At 39.3% G+C, this 18,655-nt stretch overlaps 1 protein-coding gene across 1 annotated transcript in view; it reads left to right on the top strand.

The window, feature by feature from the left end:
• Positions 1-18,092, top strand: part of LOC126188423 (uncharacterized) — a 1,114,167-nt gene extending 1,096,075 nt beyond the window's left edge. Inside the window, exon 13 of the mRNA XM_049930379.1 lies at positions 16,513-18,092. Within this exon, the coding sequence (XP_049786336.1) occupies positions 16,513-16,732 (220 nt within the window). The 3' untranslated portion in view covers positions 16,733-18,092. The remainder of the gene's footprint in view (positions 1-16,512) is intronic.
• The last annotated feature ends 563 nt before the right edge of the window (positions 18,093-18,655 follow it).

Here is an 18,655-nt window from a genome sequence, read left to right as displayed (position 1 = left end):
TGGGGTATCGGCGAGGACCATTCGCAACCGTCTCCATGAAGCTGGGCTGCGGTCCCGCACACCGTTAGGCCGTCTTCCGCTCACGCCCCAACATCGTGCAGCCCGCCTCCAGTGGTGTCGCGACAGGCGTGAATGGAGGGACGAATGGAGACGTTTCGTCTTCAGCGATGAGAGTCGCTTCTGCCTTGGTGCCAATGATGGTCGTATGCGTGTTTGGCGCCGTGCAGGTGAGCGCCACAATCAGGACTGCATACGACCGAGGCACACAGGGCCAACACCCGGCATCATGGTGTGGGGAGCGATCTCCTACACTGGCCGTACACCAATGGTGATCGTCGAGGGGACACTGAATAGTGCACGGTGCATCCAAACCGTCATCGAACCCATCGTTCTACCATTCCTAGACCGGCAAGGGAACTTGCTGTTCCAACAGGACAATGCACGTCCGCATGTATCCCGTGCCACCCAACGTGCTCTAGAAGGTGTAAGTCAACTACCCTGGCCAGCAAGATCTCCGGATCTGTCCCCCATTGAGCATGTTTGGGACTGGATGAAGCGTCGTCTCACGCGGTCTGCACGTCCAGCACGAACGCTGGTCCAACTGAGGCGCCAGGTGGAAATGGCATGGCAAGCCGTTCCACAGAACTACATCCAGCATCTCTACGATCGTCTCCATGGGAGAATAGCAGCCTGCATTGCTGCGAAAGGTGGATCTACACTGTACTAGTGCCGACATTGTGCATGCTCTGTTGCCTGTGTCTATGTGCCTGTGGTTCTGTCAGTGTGATCATGTGATGTATCTGACCCCAGGAATGTGTCAATAAAGTTTCCCCTTCCTGGGACAATGAATTCACGGTGTTCTTATTTCAATTTCCAGGAGTGTAGCTTCACCAATTGTTGCTGTGGTGTTGAAAAGCAGACTGTTCGACATGTCATTGAAGAGTGTCTTATGAGAGTTTTCCCTGGAGATCCAACAGAGCCCTGGGGATAACGGAGGGATCAGTTGACTATATTCGTGATTGGATATTGGTTTGTATGAATAGGACGGAAACTGGCAGATGTGATGGAGTGGTTTGATGCGGCCGACCACGAATTCCTCTCCTGTTCCAACCGCTTCACCTCAGAGTAGCACTTGCAACCTACGTCATCAATTATTTGCTGGATGTATTCCACTTGCAACCTACGTCATCAATTATTTGCTGGATGTATTCCAGTCTCTGTCTTCCTCTATAGTTTTTACCCTATATAGCTCCTTCTAGAACCATGGAAGTTATTCTCTGACGTCTTAAAAGATGTCCTATCAGCCTGTCCCTTCTTCTTGTCAGTGTTTTCCACATATTCTGCGCTGAACCTCCTCATTCCTTACCTTATCGGCACATCTAATTTTAACATTCGTCTCTAGCACCACATGTCAAATGCTTCGATTCTATTTCACTGCCATAAAATGTTGTGCTCCAAACGTAAATCCACAGAGATTACTTCTTCAAATTAAGTCCTATGTTTGATGCCAGTAGACTTCTCCTGGCCAGGAATGCCCTTTTTGCCAAAACTAGTCTGCCTTTTACGTCCTCCTTGCTCCGTTCGTCGTTGGTTATTTTGCTACATAGTAGCACTCCTTAACTACATCTACGTATATCGTGACCATTAATCCTGGTGTTAAATTTCTCACTATTCTCATTTCTGAAACTTCTCATTACTTCCGTCTTTCTTCGATTTACTCTTAATCCATATTCTCTACTCATTAGACTGTTCACCCCACTCAGCAGATCATGAAATTCTTCTTCACTTTCTCTGAGCACAGCAATGTCATCCGCGAATCGCATAATTGATATCCTTTCACCTTCAATTTCAATTGCACTCCTGAACCTTTCCTTTATTTCCATCATTACTTCTTCGATGTATAAACTGAACAGTATGGGCACTTCTTTCTTGGCCTTCCGCTCTTTATTATTCCCTCTTGGCACTTGTACATGTTGTATATTACCCGTCTCTCCCTATAGCTTACATCTATTTTCCTCAGAATTTCGAACACCTTGCACCATTTGACATTGACGAACGCTTTTTCTAAGTTAACAAATCCTATGAACTTGTCTTGATTTTTCTTTATTCTTGATTCCATTATACTAAAATGTAGACTTTCACGGCCGGAGATATCATGTCCATTATAATTATCCGGGCTGTTATGCCCTGGTCGGTTGATGAATTCTGTGTCGATTCCCAACGTTTCGTCTCCGACTGCGGGAGACATCTTCAAGAGGGTCCGTAGTTCGATGGAAGGTCCAACACACCCACTGGCTCGCTCTTTATTATTCCCTCTCGGCACTTGTACATGTTGTATATTACCCGTCTCTCCCTATAGCTTACACGTATTTTCCTCAGAATTTCGAACATCTTGCACAATTTGACATTGCATCTCTGGTGCCTTCACCTTTCCTAAATCCAAACTGATCGTTATCTAACACATCCTCAAATTTATTTTCCACTCTTCTGTATATTATTCTTGTCAGTAACTTGGATGCATAAGCTGTTAAGTTGATTGTGCGATAGTTCTCGCACTTTCCAGCTATTACAGTCTTCCGAATAGTGTGGATGATTTTTTAGCGAAGGTCAGATGGTATATTGTCTCATGCATTCTACACACCAACGTCAATAGTCGTTTTGTTGCCACTTCCCGAAATGGTTTTAGTAACTCTGATGGAATGTTACTAGCCCTTCTGTCTTATGTGATAAGTCTTCCAAACTTCTTTTAAATTCTGTTTCTTCTACTGGATCTCCTATCTCTTCCATATGGACTTCTGGATCTTCTTCTATCACATTAGACAAATCTTTCCCCTCATAGAGACAATGTACTCTTTCCAGTTACCCGCCCTCTCCTCATCATTTAACAGTGGACTACCCATTGCACTCTTAATGTACCACCCTTGCTTATAATCTCATCGAAGGTTGTTTTGACTTTACTGTATGGTGGTTCAGTCCTTCTGACAGTCTTTTCTTTGCGATTTCTTCGAATTTTTCATGCAGCCATTTCGTCAGCTTCCCTACATTTTCTGTTTATTTCATTCCTCAACGACCTGTACTTCTGTATTCCTGAATTTCCCTGAAGATTTTTGTACTTCTTTCTTTCATCGATCAACTGAAGTATTTCTTCTGTTTCTTTCGAGTTACCTTCTTTGCACCTATGTTTTTCTTTACAACTTCTGTGGTAACCCTTTTCAGAGATGTTCATTCCTCTTCAACTGTATTGCCCACTGAGCTGTTCCTTATTGCAGTATCTATAGCCTTAGAGAACTTCAAGCATATCTCTTCTTTCCCTGGTGCTTCCATTCCCCAATTCATTGTGTATTTATTATTCCTGACTAATCTTTTAAACTTCAGCCTACTCTTCATCACAACTAATTGTGATCTGAGTCTATATCTGCCCCTGGGTATGCCTTACAATCCAGTATTTGATTTCTGTACCTCCGTTTGACCATCTAACTAAAAAAGAAGAGGAATATTTAATTGAGATGAAGGACTGGGATTGATAGTATGAAAAGGAAGAGAAGGAAAAATGGTTGGTGAATAGGGACTGGGGAAAAGGAAAAAAAGAGGAACCCACCTGGTAGAATTTTTCACAGAGCATAATTTAGTCATTGCTAGCACTTTGTTTAAGAGTCATAAAAGAAGGTTATATATGCAGAAGAGACTTGGACACACAGGAAGGTTTCAGATTGATTATATAATGGTTAGACAGATTTTAGGAACCAGATGTTAAATTGTAAGACATTTCCAGGGGCAGAAGTGGATTTTGATCACAGTTTCTTGGTTATGAAATATAGGTTAAAACTGAAGAATTACAAAAGGTAGGAAATTAAAGGGACAGGAACTGGATAAATTGAAAGAACCAGAGGTTGTTGAGAGTTTCAGAGGAGCATTAGGCAACAGTTGACTAGAGAAGGGGAAAGGAATACAGTAAAAGACAAATGGCTAGTATTAAGAGATGAAATAGTGAAGGGAGCAGAGGTTAAAAGACGAGGTCTAGTATAAATCCTTGGATAACACAAAACATATTGAATTTAACTGATAAAAGGAGAAAATTTAAAAATGTATCAAATGAAACAGTTGAAAGGGAATACAAATGTCTAAAAAATGAAACTGACAGGTCTTGCAAAATGGCTAAGCAGGAATGGCTAGAGGACAAAGGTAAAGATTTAGAAGCACATTTCACTAGGGGAAAGATAGATAACACACACACAAAAATTAAAGAGGTCTTTGGGAAAAGAGAAGCTGCTGTATGAATATCAAGAGCTCAGATGGAAAACCAGTGCTAAGCGTTGCGTTGTGTTGCGTTGTTTTGAGGGAAGAGACCAAACAGCGAGGTCATCGGTCTCATCGAACTAGGGAAGGACGGGAAAGGAAGTCGGTCATGCCCTTTCAAAGGGACCATCCCAGCATTTGCCTGGAGCGATTTAGGGAAATCATGGAAATCCTAAATCAGGATGGCCGGACGTGGGATTGAACCGTCGTCCTCCTGAATGCGAGTCCAGTGTGCTAACCACTGCGCCACCTCGCTCGGTCAGTGCTCAGCAAAGAAGGAAAAGCTGAAAGGTGGAAGCAATGTATAGATGGTCTATATAAGGGAAATGAACTTGAAGGTAATATTATAGAAATGGAAGTCGACATAGATATAGATCAGAAGGAAGGTATGATACTGCGAGAAGAATTTGACAGAGTTTTGGAACATCTAAGTGAAAACAGGGCCCTAGGGACAGACAATATTCCATCAGAACTACTGATAGGCTTTTGAGAGCCAGTCATGACAAAACCCTTCCATCTGGGACACAAGACATATGACACAGGCGAAATATCCTCAGACTTCAATAACAATGTAATAATTCCAATTTTAAAGAAAACAGTTGCTGACAGGTGTGACAATTACTGAACTATCAGTTTAATAAGTCATGGTTACAAAATACTAACAGGAATTCTTTACAGAAGAATGGAAAAACTGGTAGAAGCTGTCCTCAGGGAAGATCAGTTTGGATCTCAGAGAAATGTAGAGACATGTTTGGCAATACTGACCAGATGACTTATCTTAGAAGATAGGTTAGGAAAAGACAAACCTACATTTATAGCATTTGTAGACTTATAGAAGGATTTCACAGTACTCACTTTGAAATTCTGAAGGTAACAAGTATAAAATACAGGGAGTGAGAGGCTATTTACAATTTGCACAAAAACTAGACGGCAGTTATAAGAGACAAGGGGTCTGAAAGGGAGGCAGTGGTTGAGAAGGGAGTAAGACAGAGTTATAGCCCATTCCCCATGTTGTTCAGTCTGTACACTGAACAAGCAATATAGGAAACCAAAGAGAAATTTGGAGTAGGAGCTAAAATTCAGAGAGAAGAAATTAAAACTTTGAGGTTTGCCAATGATGTAATTCTGTCGGACACAGCAAACGACTTGAAGAAGTAAAACATGGAATCTTGTTGAATGAAATCAGATTATGATAAGAGATTAGATTAGGAATCAAGACATTTAAAGTAGTAAAAAAGTTTTGCTATTTGGGCAGGAAAATAACTGATGATGGCTGAATTAGGGAGGGTATAAAATGTACAGTGGCAATTGCAAGAAAAGCATTTCTGAAGAAGAGAAATTTGTTAACATCGAATATAGACTTAAGTCCTTGGATGTCTTTTCTGAAGATATTTGTCTGGAGTGTAGCCATGTATGGAAGTGAAACATGGATGATAAATAATTGAGACAAAAAGAGAATAAAAGTTTTCAAAATGTGGGCTACAGAAAAATGTGGAAGATTAGATGGGTAGATCACTGAACTATTGAGGAGGTACTGAATAGAACTGGGGAGACAAGAAATTTGTTGCACAACTTGACCAAAAGAAGGGATAGGTTGACAGGGACCACTATTTTAGTCTTGGAGGAAATTGTGGGGTGGTAAAAATCGTAGAGGGAGACCATGAAGTTTTGAACTGTTGTGGCAGATGGCAGAGCCATAGTACAGAATTAAAATGGCATCTGCATACGATTCACGTTACAAGTAGTGTGCTGTTACTGGATTCTTGTGTGCAGAAAAAGAAACTGTGGTGAACTTCCGTAAATGTTTGCATGCAATGTATGGTGATGCTGCAGTTGATAGGAGTAAAGTTGGGTGATGGGTAAAGAAAGTTACAGCTGCAGAAAATGCAGAAACAGAGCTCCATTATCAGTCATGCTTGGGACGTCCAGTCACAGCCACTGCTTCAGACATGCTTAATCGTGTGGCTGCCATTATTCATGCTGACTGGCACTTCACAACTCGACAGTTGTCTCTACAGTTGTCAGTTATCATTGGAAGTGCGTCTGCAACGATCAAGACTCAAATATTCAAAAAGGTGCTCATGATGGGTTCCACAAATGCTCACAGTGGACCACAAGATTCAAAGAAAGGACATTTCACCTGAATTGTTGGAATGTTTTGAGGCCAACGGAGAGGCCTTTCTGTCACGGATCGTTCTGGGGGAAAAAAGTTGGATGCACCACTATGCACTGGAAACAAAAAGGCAGTCATCATGCTGACAGTCTTCTGGGATTGTGATGGCATCAGTCTTGTGGATGTGGTGCCACAACCATCAATTCAGAGGCATACAAGAAGACTGTATAAACTCAAGATCTCTTTCCGACATGTTCAATTGGGCAAAAATCTAGTATAAATCCTGCTCCAGCAAAATAATGCACGCCCACACATCACAAAATTGGACTGGACATCATTGCCTCATCCACCCTACAGTCCAGACCTGGTACCCTCAGACTTCCATCTCTTTAGCCTGTTTAAAGATTCTCTACAGGGAACACACTTTGAAGATGATGAGAGTGTCAGTCATGCAGTGAAAACGAGGCTACACCTACAGGGCAAGAGCTTTTACCAGCAGGGAATACATGCTCTTCCACAATGTTCATATATGGCCATAGAACTTGATGGAGACTACGTAGAAAAATAGAAAATAAACAAGACATGTTGATGTATATTGTGACCAAATTCTGACTCTTAACAATAAATAATTTTTGAGGAAAAAAATGTGGGGCATTACTTATTGAACAACCCTTGTAGGTCTGCAGTTCATTTCTCACCTCCTATAAATACCTGTCATTCAACACTTGTCATCCATGTAAGTTTCTTGGACTTTTTTTATGATATAATGTAATTTGCAAGAAAATTCCATGTATGTATAAGTATTCTCTGCTGAGATAGGCAGTTCAGCTCCATCTAATCTTTCATGTGTATGAAATAAGAGAGATTTCAGTGTGAAGTGTTAGTTCTTGTGATCCTCTCTAGTGGCTGGTACTTGAGCCCAGATTTTACATGACATAATTTGGTGGAGTTGCCAGGTAACTTAGACATCAACATCGCTGTTGTTTAAACAAACAAATAAGATAATTCCAAAAGCCATCCACCTTCACATGCAGGAAACTGGATACAAACAGTACATTCTTCCTACAGTTTTCATTTTCAAGGTACCATTCCATAGAGAAGAATCAGTGAATCAGGTGTACTTAAGATATACAGAAGAACAATTGTGCCATGCAGTGAAACCAATATAAAGGAACCAAACAAGCTATCATACCCAAAGAGGGGCATGGCAAAGGACTTCACCAAGCATTTATTTTCAGGTATGTCACCACAACAGAGAAATTCCTCAAGTAGTGCCAGCACTTTGAAGCAGTGCAGCAGAAAAGATAATACCAAAAGATGTTTGATAGACTTCTGAATGCCGTGTCAGAGGCAGTCATGAAAGAACATCGTAACCTCATATTGTTAAAAGACAAACAATAAGACAAGAGAAATGAAGGTCTATGATGTCTGTTAATGTTTACACCAGATGGCCACATCACTAATTCAGTGATTCATACAGATCTCTATAGGCAGAGTAGCATTGGGGAATGGAGTCAGAAACATCAGACTTAAGCCAGAACTGTTAGACAACATCAAAGGCACACCGTGACAAAGATGCAACTGACACCCTTACCAAATCAGTTATAATGCAGAAAACAGAGAATAGAAGACAACATGCTGGTACCTCTATGTTTGCACTTGAATATCCTGTACATGTCATGTTGTTGTTGTTGTTGTTGTTGTTGTGGTCTTCAGTCCAAAGACTGGTTTGATGCAATTCCCAATGCCTGTGCAAGCATCTTCATGTCTGAATAACTTCTGCAACCTACAACCTTCTGAATCTACTTACTGTATTCATCCTTTAGTCTCCCTCTCCAATTTTTACCTCCACACTTCCCTGCATTACAAAATGGATGATTCCTTCATGTCTTGCAGAGTGTCCAGTTAACTGATGTCTTCCTTTAGCCAGATTGTGTCATAAATAATAAACATAATATATGATGAATTGATGAAGACCACATACCCACTGCATAATCACGTCACTCTTTCATAGTAAGTTGTTGGTCAACTAACCCTTACAACAGCAGTGTACAAGAAGTTGAAATTTATTACAATTGTAGTTTATTATTGTCAAAGTGTGTAGCAGATAGCATCTTATGTATTTAGTAAATCCTTTTTGCACACATTGGTGTATGGAGAGTTATCATGACCTGTCTGTTGTGGATTCCAAACAGCAGCAACTAACACAGTTGAAATTTGTCAGAACAATACAAGCTTATTAGTTATTGGATTACACCAGCCCATATCATAAATTCATAGATTGTTTTGGCTTTTAATGTTACATACAAATAGATATGAATTTCTCAGGGAGGAATGTTTAATTTTGGGGGAGGGGGGGGGGGGAGGGATTTTCTCCCCTGGGCCAACACCTGAATTCATCACTATTTGGAGTGATGCCATGACCAGAATACATGGACTGCTGATGAATGGTGCCATATTGTCTTCAGTGATGAATCATGGTTCTGCACTAAACTGAAGGAAGGAAGATTAGCATTTAACATCCCATCAACATTGGGGTCATTAGAGATGGAACATAAGCTCAGAATGATTCGAGATCAGGGAAAGAACTTGGCCATGTCCTTTTGAAAGGAAAAATCCTGACTTTGTCTGGAACAGTTTAGGGAAATCATGGAAAACCTGAATCTGGATGATTGGACATGACTTTGAACTGTCATCCTGTTCTATCCAAGTCAGTGCATTAACTATTGTGCCACCTTGCTCAGCTACGCTACCTTGGATGACTATTGTTGACGAATATGGTGGTGACTTGGAGGAGAGGTCCTGTTCTTCCAATATTATCAGGGGCACAGTGGAGTTACTCATGGCATCTTGGTGTGGGAGTCATTGGGTATGACTTTAGATCATGGCTGGCAGGGACTGAGAGATCTATGAAAGTACTACAGTGTGTCATGGACATCCTATGTCATTACATGTTCCCTGTCATGTGATAGTATCACAGCGCCATTCTTTAACAGAGCAGCGCTCATCTATATGTGGCATGTCTCTCTATGACCTGTCTACCTAATGTTGAGGTACTCCTTGGCCAACAAGACCCTATGTGTGTCCCCAGAGGAATGTGTGTGGGCCCAGCCTGGAGGCCAGTCCAGTCCCAGGAACACAGGATATTAACAACTAGTTACAACAGTTGTGGGCCAGCTTGCCTCAAGAGACAATACAGTGGCTTTATGACATCCTTTTCCAACCAAATCAGTGCATACATCCAGACCAGAGGGGGTGCAACATCATCTACATCTACATACTACATACTGATAAATGGGCTCACACTCCCATTTCTTTGAAAATTGATTCAACTTTGTAATCATAGAAAGAACATCACATATTCTATCAACCCATGAAGTTTCATTTTGTTTCCTTCTTCCCTTCTGGGTGCTTCATTGTCTCTGTCAGATAGCATAATTCCTTGAGCAGCGCCTGATTTAATCATTCCATTACCCTGGTTTTACACTTGTTGACATTCATCATATAAACTACTTTCAAGTTTGTCCATTCCATTCACCTGCTTTTCCAAGTCTTTCCTGGCTCTTACTGAATTACAATGTCATTGCAAACCTCAAATGTTTTGTTTCTTCTCCTTGAACTCTCCAAATTTCTCCTCAGTTTCCTTTATTACTTGCTCAATGTCCAGATTGAATACCATCAGTGACTGGCTATAAGCATTCTCCAGTGGAATGAAAGAAGGGGAGTGTTCAATAGCTACTACACCACAGACATCAGACAACAGGACACTTCTGCACACACCTGCCAACCACAGATGACTATAGCCCACCTGCTGGATGAGGCTCATGAGCAAACTGTGTTCAATGTTGAGCTCCAACACCCTGTAGCCATTTCAAGTTGCCACACAGAGTTTCTTGCTGCTCACCTATCTGTCAAAACAAAGCAAACTAAATGAGGTTCCAATCAATGTAGCAGATTAGGAAATCAGGGAAAACTTGAATCAGGATGGTCAGACATAAATTTTAGCTGTCACTCTCCTGTATGCAAGTCAAATGCATTAACTACTGTTTCTCCTTGATGAGTTACACTACCCTGTATGACAATTGTCAGCCTATATTGTGGCAACTTCCAATATTTTCACGGGCGCAGTGGAGTTACTCCTGGCATATTGATTTAGGGAGCCACTGGGAATGACTTCAAGTCATAGATGACAGTTCCCAAAATGTCAGAAACTCACACTAATAGCATCATTGTTGGCTAACCCATCCAGATACTAGTCCATTCTATGGTGAAATTTTCTGTCAATTGGATGTTTATCATTGTTAGGTGAATATTCGAAGACCATTATCTTGAAAGCTACAAATGAAAAATACCCCAAGCCAAGAGGATCCTGTGTTGTGAGAATAACTATGCATGACAGTACACAGCCCTTTGAATTTGTAACTTTGCCATAATCTAAAATTAATGTTATTATTTGATGGCATGACAAACTGTTGGACTTTGGAATATTGGAGCTCAAGTTTGATGAAGATACTCCAACAAGTTCATGCAACATTGATTGCTCTGGAAGATTGCATGCCACTGAAGACACACTTATTCATGCATCATCAGTGAGATGATTCTTGGCAATATTCCAATTTAATTTTGAAGCTCTAGTCAAGTGCAAAAAGCTACTCAATGTCACAAAAGAAATTTATGTGTCATTACAAGTGGACAGAAGACCTCTGGTCACCAATTTGCTTGGTTAGCTGCAGCTCATCCCTAAGGACATAAGCATAGGGACAGCCGAACCAGTCCAGGGATTTCACGCCATCATTACTAACTACGTACCAGAGAAATCTACTAACTGACCACTAATACATCCTGAATTGATCAAGAAACAGTCTCACTGAGTGTTGGTAATTCTACATCATTTCGGGTGCATTCAAGTCCAGAGTAGAGACAAGACAGGTCAGATGACAAAGAGTGAGATCCCATATCAACTTTGGGTGTCATCCCCCCAACCACTCAACACTCATATAGGATTTCTCCATTTGAATGGCAGATAGTATAAAAATAAATAGAGAAGATGCTATGATGTGATGCCATTCATCCATCAGAAAGTAATTCAGCCTCTCTGTGTTTGTCATGAAGGAGAAAGATAGCACATGCCACTCAGTATTGATTACATGTAGCTGAACAAAATCACCAAACAATTTGCACAAATTACCATGAATTAAAGACACATGGATGGTGTGAAGGAAGTTAATCATTTCTTCTCTTTGCATATGCAAACTGGCTAGTAGCACATTATGAATGACATCGCTGCCTGGGAAATAACAGTTATTTGATTCCAGGACATACATGACAACATAAATGTGTCTGTTTTCTTGCAGATTACAGCATTTAAAGAAACTAAATTTATGAATGAAAAAGTAGTTTACTAGTCTTATTGTTGTTGTCATTGTGCTCTTCAGTCCAAAGACTGATTCGATGCAACTCTCCATGCTACTCTATTCTATGCAAGCCTCTTCATCTCTGAGTAACTAATGCAACCTACATCCCTCTGAATCTGCTTAATATATCAATCTGTTGGTGTTCTTTCATGATTTTTACCTCCCCCTCCCCCCCTCCACACCACCACTTCCTTCAGGTACCAAATTGGTGATCCCCTGATGTCCCAGCATGTGTCCTACCAACTGGTCCCTTCTTTTAGTCAGGTTGTACGACAAATTTCTCTTCTCCCCAGTTCTATTCAGTACCTCCTCATTAGCTATTTGATCTACCAATCTAATCTTTAGCATTCTTCTGTAACACCACATTTTGAAAACTTCTATTCTCTTCTTGTCTAAACTGTTCATCATCCATGTTTCACTTCCATACATGGCTACACTCCAAACAAATACTTTCAGAAGGGACTTCCTGGCACTTAAATCTATACTCAATGTTAATAAATTTCTATTCTTCAGCAACTCTTTTCATGGCATCACCAGTCTACTTTCCTACTTTGACCATCATCAGTTATTTTGCTTCCCAAATAGCAAAATCCATTTGCTGCTTTAAGTGTCTCATGTCCTGTCTAATCTCCTCAGCATCACCTGATTTAATTCGACTACTTTCCATTACCCTTGTTTTGCTTTTGTTGATGTTCATCTTATATCCTTCTTTCATGATACTGCCCATTTTGTTGAACAGAAAGGGCAGTATCTTGAAAGGAGGACTGTTCCTCCAAGTCCTTTGCTGTCTCTGACAGAATTACAATGTCATTGGTAAACCTTAAAGTTTTCATTTCTTCTCCAAATTTTTCTTTTGTTTCTTTTACTGTTTGCTCAATATACAGATTGAATAACATCCGGGATAGGGTACAACCCTGTCTCACTCCTATCTCAAGCACTGTTTCTCTTTCATATCCCTCGTCTCTTATAACTGCCACCTACATTCTGTGCAAATTGTAAATAGCCTTCTGCTCCCTGTATTTTACCACTACCACCTTTAGAATTTGATGGACAGTATTCCAGTAAACATTGTCAATAGTTTTCCCTAGGTCTACAAATGCTGTAAATGTAGGTTTGCTTTTCCTTAATCTATCTTTTATGAGAAGTCGTAGGGTCAGTACTCCCTTGTGGGTTCCTACATTTCTCCAGAATCCAGGCTGATCTTCCTTAAGGTCAGCTTCTACCAGTTCTTCCATTCTTCTGTAAAGGGTTCATGTTAGTTTTTTTCAGCTGTGACTTATTAAACTGATAGTTTGCTAACTTTCACACCTGTCAGCACCTGCTTTCTTTGGAACTGGGATTATTATATTTTTCTAGAAGTCTGAGGGTATTTCGCCTGTCTCATACATCTTGGTCACCAGATGTAAGAGTTTTGTCATGGCTGGCTCTCTCAAGGCTATCAGTAGCTCTAACAGAATGTTTTCTATTCTTGGAGCCTTGTTTAGGCTTAAGTCTTTCAGTGCTTTATCAAATTCTTCACACAGGTTCATACCTCACTTCTCATCTTCCTCTGTCCCCTATTCCATTTCCATAACATTGTCCGCAAGTACATCTGCCTTGTATAGTGCCTCTATATACTTCTTCCCGCTTTTTGCTTTTTCTTCTTTGCTTAGGATTGGTTTTCCATCTGAGCTCTTGATATTCTTATAGGTGGTTCTTTTTTCTCCAAAGGTCTCTTTAATTTTCCTGCGGGCGGCGTCTACCTTACCCCTAGTGATATATGCTTCTACATCCTTACAAAACTCTACCATCTGGTGAGCAAGATGTATGAGACAGGTGAAATACCCTCAGAGTTCAAGAAGAATATAATAATTCCAATCCCAAAGAAAGCAGGTGTTGACAGATGTGAAAATTACTGAACTATCAGTTTAATAAGTCACTGCTGCAAAATACTAACACAAATTCTTTACAGACGAATGGAAAAACTGGTAGAAACCGACCTTGGGGAAGATCAGTTTGGATTCCGCAGAAATGTTGGAACACGTGAGGCAATACTGACCCTACAACTTATCTTAGAAAATAGATTAAGGAAAAGCAAACCGACATTTCTAGCATTTGTAGACTTAGAGAAAGCTTTTGACAATGTTTACTGGAATACTCTCTTCCAAATTCTAAAGATGGCAGGGGTAAAATACAGGGAGCGAAAGGCTTTTTACAATTTGTACAGAAACCAGATGGCAGTTATAAGAGTCGAGGGGCATGAAAGGGAAGCAGCGGTTGGGAATGGAGTGAGACAGGGTTGCAGCCTCTCCCCGATGTTATTCAATCTGTATATTGAGCAAGCACTAAAGGAAACAAAAGAAAAATTCGGAGTAGGTATTAAAATCCATGGAGAAGAAACAAAAATGTTGAGGTTCGCCGATGACATTGTAATTCTGTCAAAGACAACAAAGGACTTGGGAGAGCAGTTGAACAGAATGGACAGTGTCTTGGAAGGAGGATATAAGATGAACATCATCAAAAGCAAAATGAGGATAATGGAATGTAGTCGAATTAAGTAGGGTGATGTTGAGGGAATTAGATTAGGAAATGAGACACTTGAAGTAGTAAAGGAGTTTTGCTATCTGGGGAGCAAAATAACTGATGATGGTCGAAGTAGAGAGAATATAAAATGTAGACAGGCAATTGCAAGGAAAGCGTTTTTGAAGAAGAGAAATTTGTTAACATCGAGTATAGATTTAAGTGTCAGGAAGTCATTTCTGAAAGTATTTGTATTGAGTGTAGCCATGTATGGAAGTGAAACATGGACAATAAATAGTTTGGACAAGAAGAGAATAGAAGCTTTTGAAATGTGGTGCTACAGAAGAATTCTGAAGATTAGATGGGTAGATCACGTAACTAATGAGGAGGTACTGAATAGAATTGGGGAGAAGAGGAGTTTGTGGCACAACTTGACAATAAGAAGGGACCAGTTGGTAAGGCATGTTCTGAGGCATCAAGGGATCACAAGTTTAGCATTGGAGGGCAGCATGGAGGGTAAAAATTGTAGAGGGCGACCAAGAGATGAATACACTAAGCAGATTCAGAAGGATGTAGGCTGCAGTAAGTACTGGGATATGAAGAAGCTTGCACAGGATAGAGTAGCATGGAGAGCTGCATCAAACCAGTCTCAGGACTGAAGACAACAACAAAAACAACAACAACAACAACAACATCGTTACATTTGTCCTCCAGCCATTTCAGCTTAGCCATTTTGCACTTCCTGTCGATCTCATTTTTAGACTTTTATATTCCCAACTGCCTGCATCATTTGTTACATTTTTGTATTATCTATTTTCTTTGATTAAATTCATTATCTTGTGTGGTACCCAAGGATTTCTACTAACCCTTATCATTTTACCTACTTGATCCTCGGCTGTCTTCACTATTTCATCACTCAAAGCAACCTGTTCTTCTTCTATTGCATTCCTTTCCCCTGTTCTTGTCAACTGTTCCCTAGTGCTCTCTCTGAAACCTTCTACAACCTCTGGGTCTTTCAGTTCATCCAGGTCCATTTCCTTAAATTCCTGCCTTTTTGCAGTTTTTTCAGATTTAATCTGCAGTTCATAACCAGTAAACTGTGGCCAGAGTCCACATCTGCCACTGAAAATGTCTTACAATTTAAAACTTGGTTCCTAAATCTCTGTCTTACCGTTATAGAGTCAATCTGAAACCTTCCAGTGTCTCCAGCTCTCTTCCACATATATAACCTTCTCTCATGATTCTTAAATGAAGTGTTAGCTATGATTAAATTATTCTCTGTGCAAAATTCTACCAGATTACTTTCTGTTTCATTCCATTTTCCCAGTTCATATTCCCCTATTATGTTTCCTTCTGTTCCTTTTCCTACTACTGAACTCCAGTCCCTCATGACTATTAAATTTTTGGTTCCCTTAACCATCTGAATAATTTCTTTTATCTCATCATACATTTCCTCAGTCTCCTCCTTGTCTGCGGTTCTAGTTGCTTTTGGAAGAGGATAGTGTGGCAAGAGAAAAGGAATATACACCTACATCTATATTCTGCAAATCACTGTGAAGTGCATGACAGAAGGTACTTCTCACTGTACTATTCACCATATACACTTTGGTGCCACATACATATAACAAGAATTTCTTTTAGTTGTGTGAGAGGTCTTTAGATAAGATTGTGTTTGTTACGGTAGTCATTAAGGGCTTCGCGCATTCGCTTCTGGCGTATTGTGCAGCAGTCACTGTTTCTTTAGAAAAAACCCACAGAACCAGAGAGGGAGTATTTGGTTACCTGACGCCTCAGCACTCAATCCCACATAGTTATAAATGTACTTGTAGAGTTAACTAGAGTTTCATGGTAGTTTTAAGGACTGTCATATTTGTTCTTCTTATTTACAGTGTACATCAGAAAATTTATTCTCTTAATTGGGAGTTTCAGACACACAAAGAGGAACACACATAGAACCTTAATTATAGATTTATTCTATTTCCCTAACTTCTTCACCAGTCATGAATATAAAGTCATTTCACTATTGTTACAAATTAGGCTTTTCTGGAACCATTCAGTAGCCCATAACTGGAAGAAAGATTGTCAATTTACTGGCTTAAAATACACAACTGGTGCATCTTACTCAAATTTCTTATTCTTGTTGTTAATCCCTTTTTGTGTAGGAAATAATTTTTTTATTTGAAATTTCAGTTGTTTCGAAGCCAACCTCAATGGTGTCTGGTTTGCTCCGGGACAACCACGGCCATCTTACAGAGGCATTATCTGGCAGTACTGGCTTGGAGATCGCTCTCTAAGAAGAGTCACCATGATGATACGTCCACGTGATCCACCTCCCACAATTGGAGATTCTGAATTTGAAGAGCGGTCGTCTGATGATGTGCCTCCAATTGATATACCAGAGGACCCATAGTACTTCGGCTGTGACTAATAGTGAAAGTGTTGTAAGTTCCAGAACTAGTAAACAGAACATTTACTTTTGCCCTAATAGTTGCACATAATACAATGTACAGAGACATATGGAGATATGTGAGGACTCAAGAGTTTTCTAGTGACCACATTTTTTAATAAACACAAAAAGCAAAGAAAATAAATAAAATACTTTTACTATCATAGGTGAGAATTTTTCTTGTACATAAAGACTGTCTATCAGAAATATCACATACAAATTTGGTATTATATGTATTATTAAAACTAATTTAAATTCACACTAAAGCATTTATTTATATTTACTGTTATCAGTGACATCTTGAATACATACCATAGTTTATAGTCTGCTACAGGCTTTAATATTTCATGTATTTTGTATTAAATAATTTGTTCAAAGGTACAAAGTTAATAAAAGAAACAATTTCATTTCAGTGTAACACTAAAATCACATCCAATTCCACTTACATCACTACTATGTTAGAACAGTCACAATGGGGAGATTATCAGAAATAAAATGTAATTGCCAAACACATAAAATTATATGGCATCTGTGAGTTTAATTCGTATATGTAAAGCAAGCTATTGGTCTTTCTCCCAAGCAAAGTGGTTAGCTCCTTTTTGTCATATTCTACATCTATATTCTGCAAACCACTGTGAAGTGCATGGCAGAGGATGATTCCATGAAAAACAAACACTATACTGATTTACATAGCATCGATTTTACATGGCCTTTATCATGGTAGTTTGTCAGTATTATCTACCACACATTACTGAATTTCCATCACTTCGACAAAATGTATAAATAAAATCCTTAATCAATTTATTAATCAAACGATTTTTCATGTACTTTTTCATTGAGTGCAAAATCAAAATGAAGAAATAAGAATGCTGAATAGTTTTTCACATGCAGCAGTTATATGATTATTGTATAATAGTTACAATTATATAGCTCCAAGAGGCTCTGTAATATATTTTAATATACAGCTTTGTAAATTAACAATATAGAATGCTCCAAACATGCAAACTACATCATCTTATTACTTTTGTAATTAATTTATTTTTGTACTAGTGTTATAATGTGTAGAGATTGTTTTTTATCACAATAATAGCAGTAATGTCAGTTTGCTAGCTAAAGTTTCATTATTTTAAATTGTCAGAGATGGTTTGGAAGTTTTCACCTATTGAGATTACGTGAAATACTTGTAGTGGCAATATAAGTCAGTTTTAAATGTGTGACTAATAACATGTGGAAACCAGTACTCAATGTTTATTACTGGTTTACGGTTATATATTTTATATGTAGTACAAATAAACTTAATAATAAATGAAAGATGTACTCAGTATTATTTTGTTTCCATTACTGTAAAAGGTAACTTTTCACTCCACTTCCACTGTGCCTATTTTAGTCTCATTATAGCTTTATCTCACACAATATGCAGCTGCAGCCCATCATGATAACGGAAGATACTATTTTTCTGTATTTAGCTTATTTTAAAGGGAGCATTAAGAAACAAATGATTGAACTCGGGGAAAGGAATGCAACAGAAGACAAGTGAGTTGCTCCAAGTGACAGAATAGTAAAGGCAGCAGAGAATCAGTTACATGATCCACTGTGTATCCTTGGATAACATAGGAGATATTGAATTTCATTGATTAAAGAAGAAAATTTAAATATGCAAAATGGAATGCAGGCATTTAAACAGCAAGACTGACAGAAAGTGCAATGTGGCAAAGCAGGAATAGTTATAGGGAAAAACCAAATTATAGAAGCATGCATAACTACAGAAAAGATAGATGCTGCCTATAAGAAATTTAAAGAGAATTTGCAGAAAAGAGAAGCACCTGTATGAATATTAAGAGCTCAAATGACAAGCCAGTACTAAGCAAAGAAGGGGAGGCTCAAAGG

This window comes from Schistocerca cancellata, chromosome 1, assembly GCF_023864275.1.
Source record: "Schistocerca cancellata isolate TAMUIC-IGC-003103 chromosome 1, iqSchCanc2.1, whole genome shotgun sequence".
Classification (NCBI taxonomy): Eukaryota; Metazoa; Arthropoda; class Insecta; order Orthoptera; family Acrididae; genus Schistocerca; species Schistocerca cancellata.
Note: the sequence above shows the minus strand (reverse complement) of the source record. Positions and strands in the feature narration are given on the sequence as shown.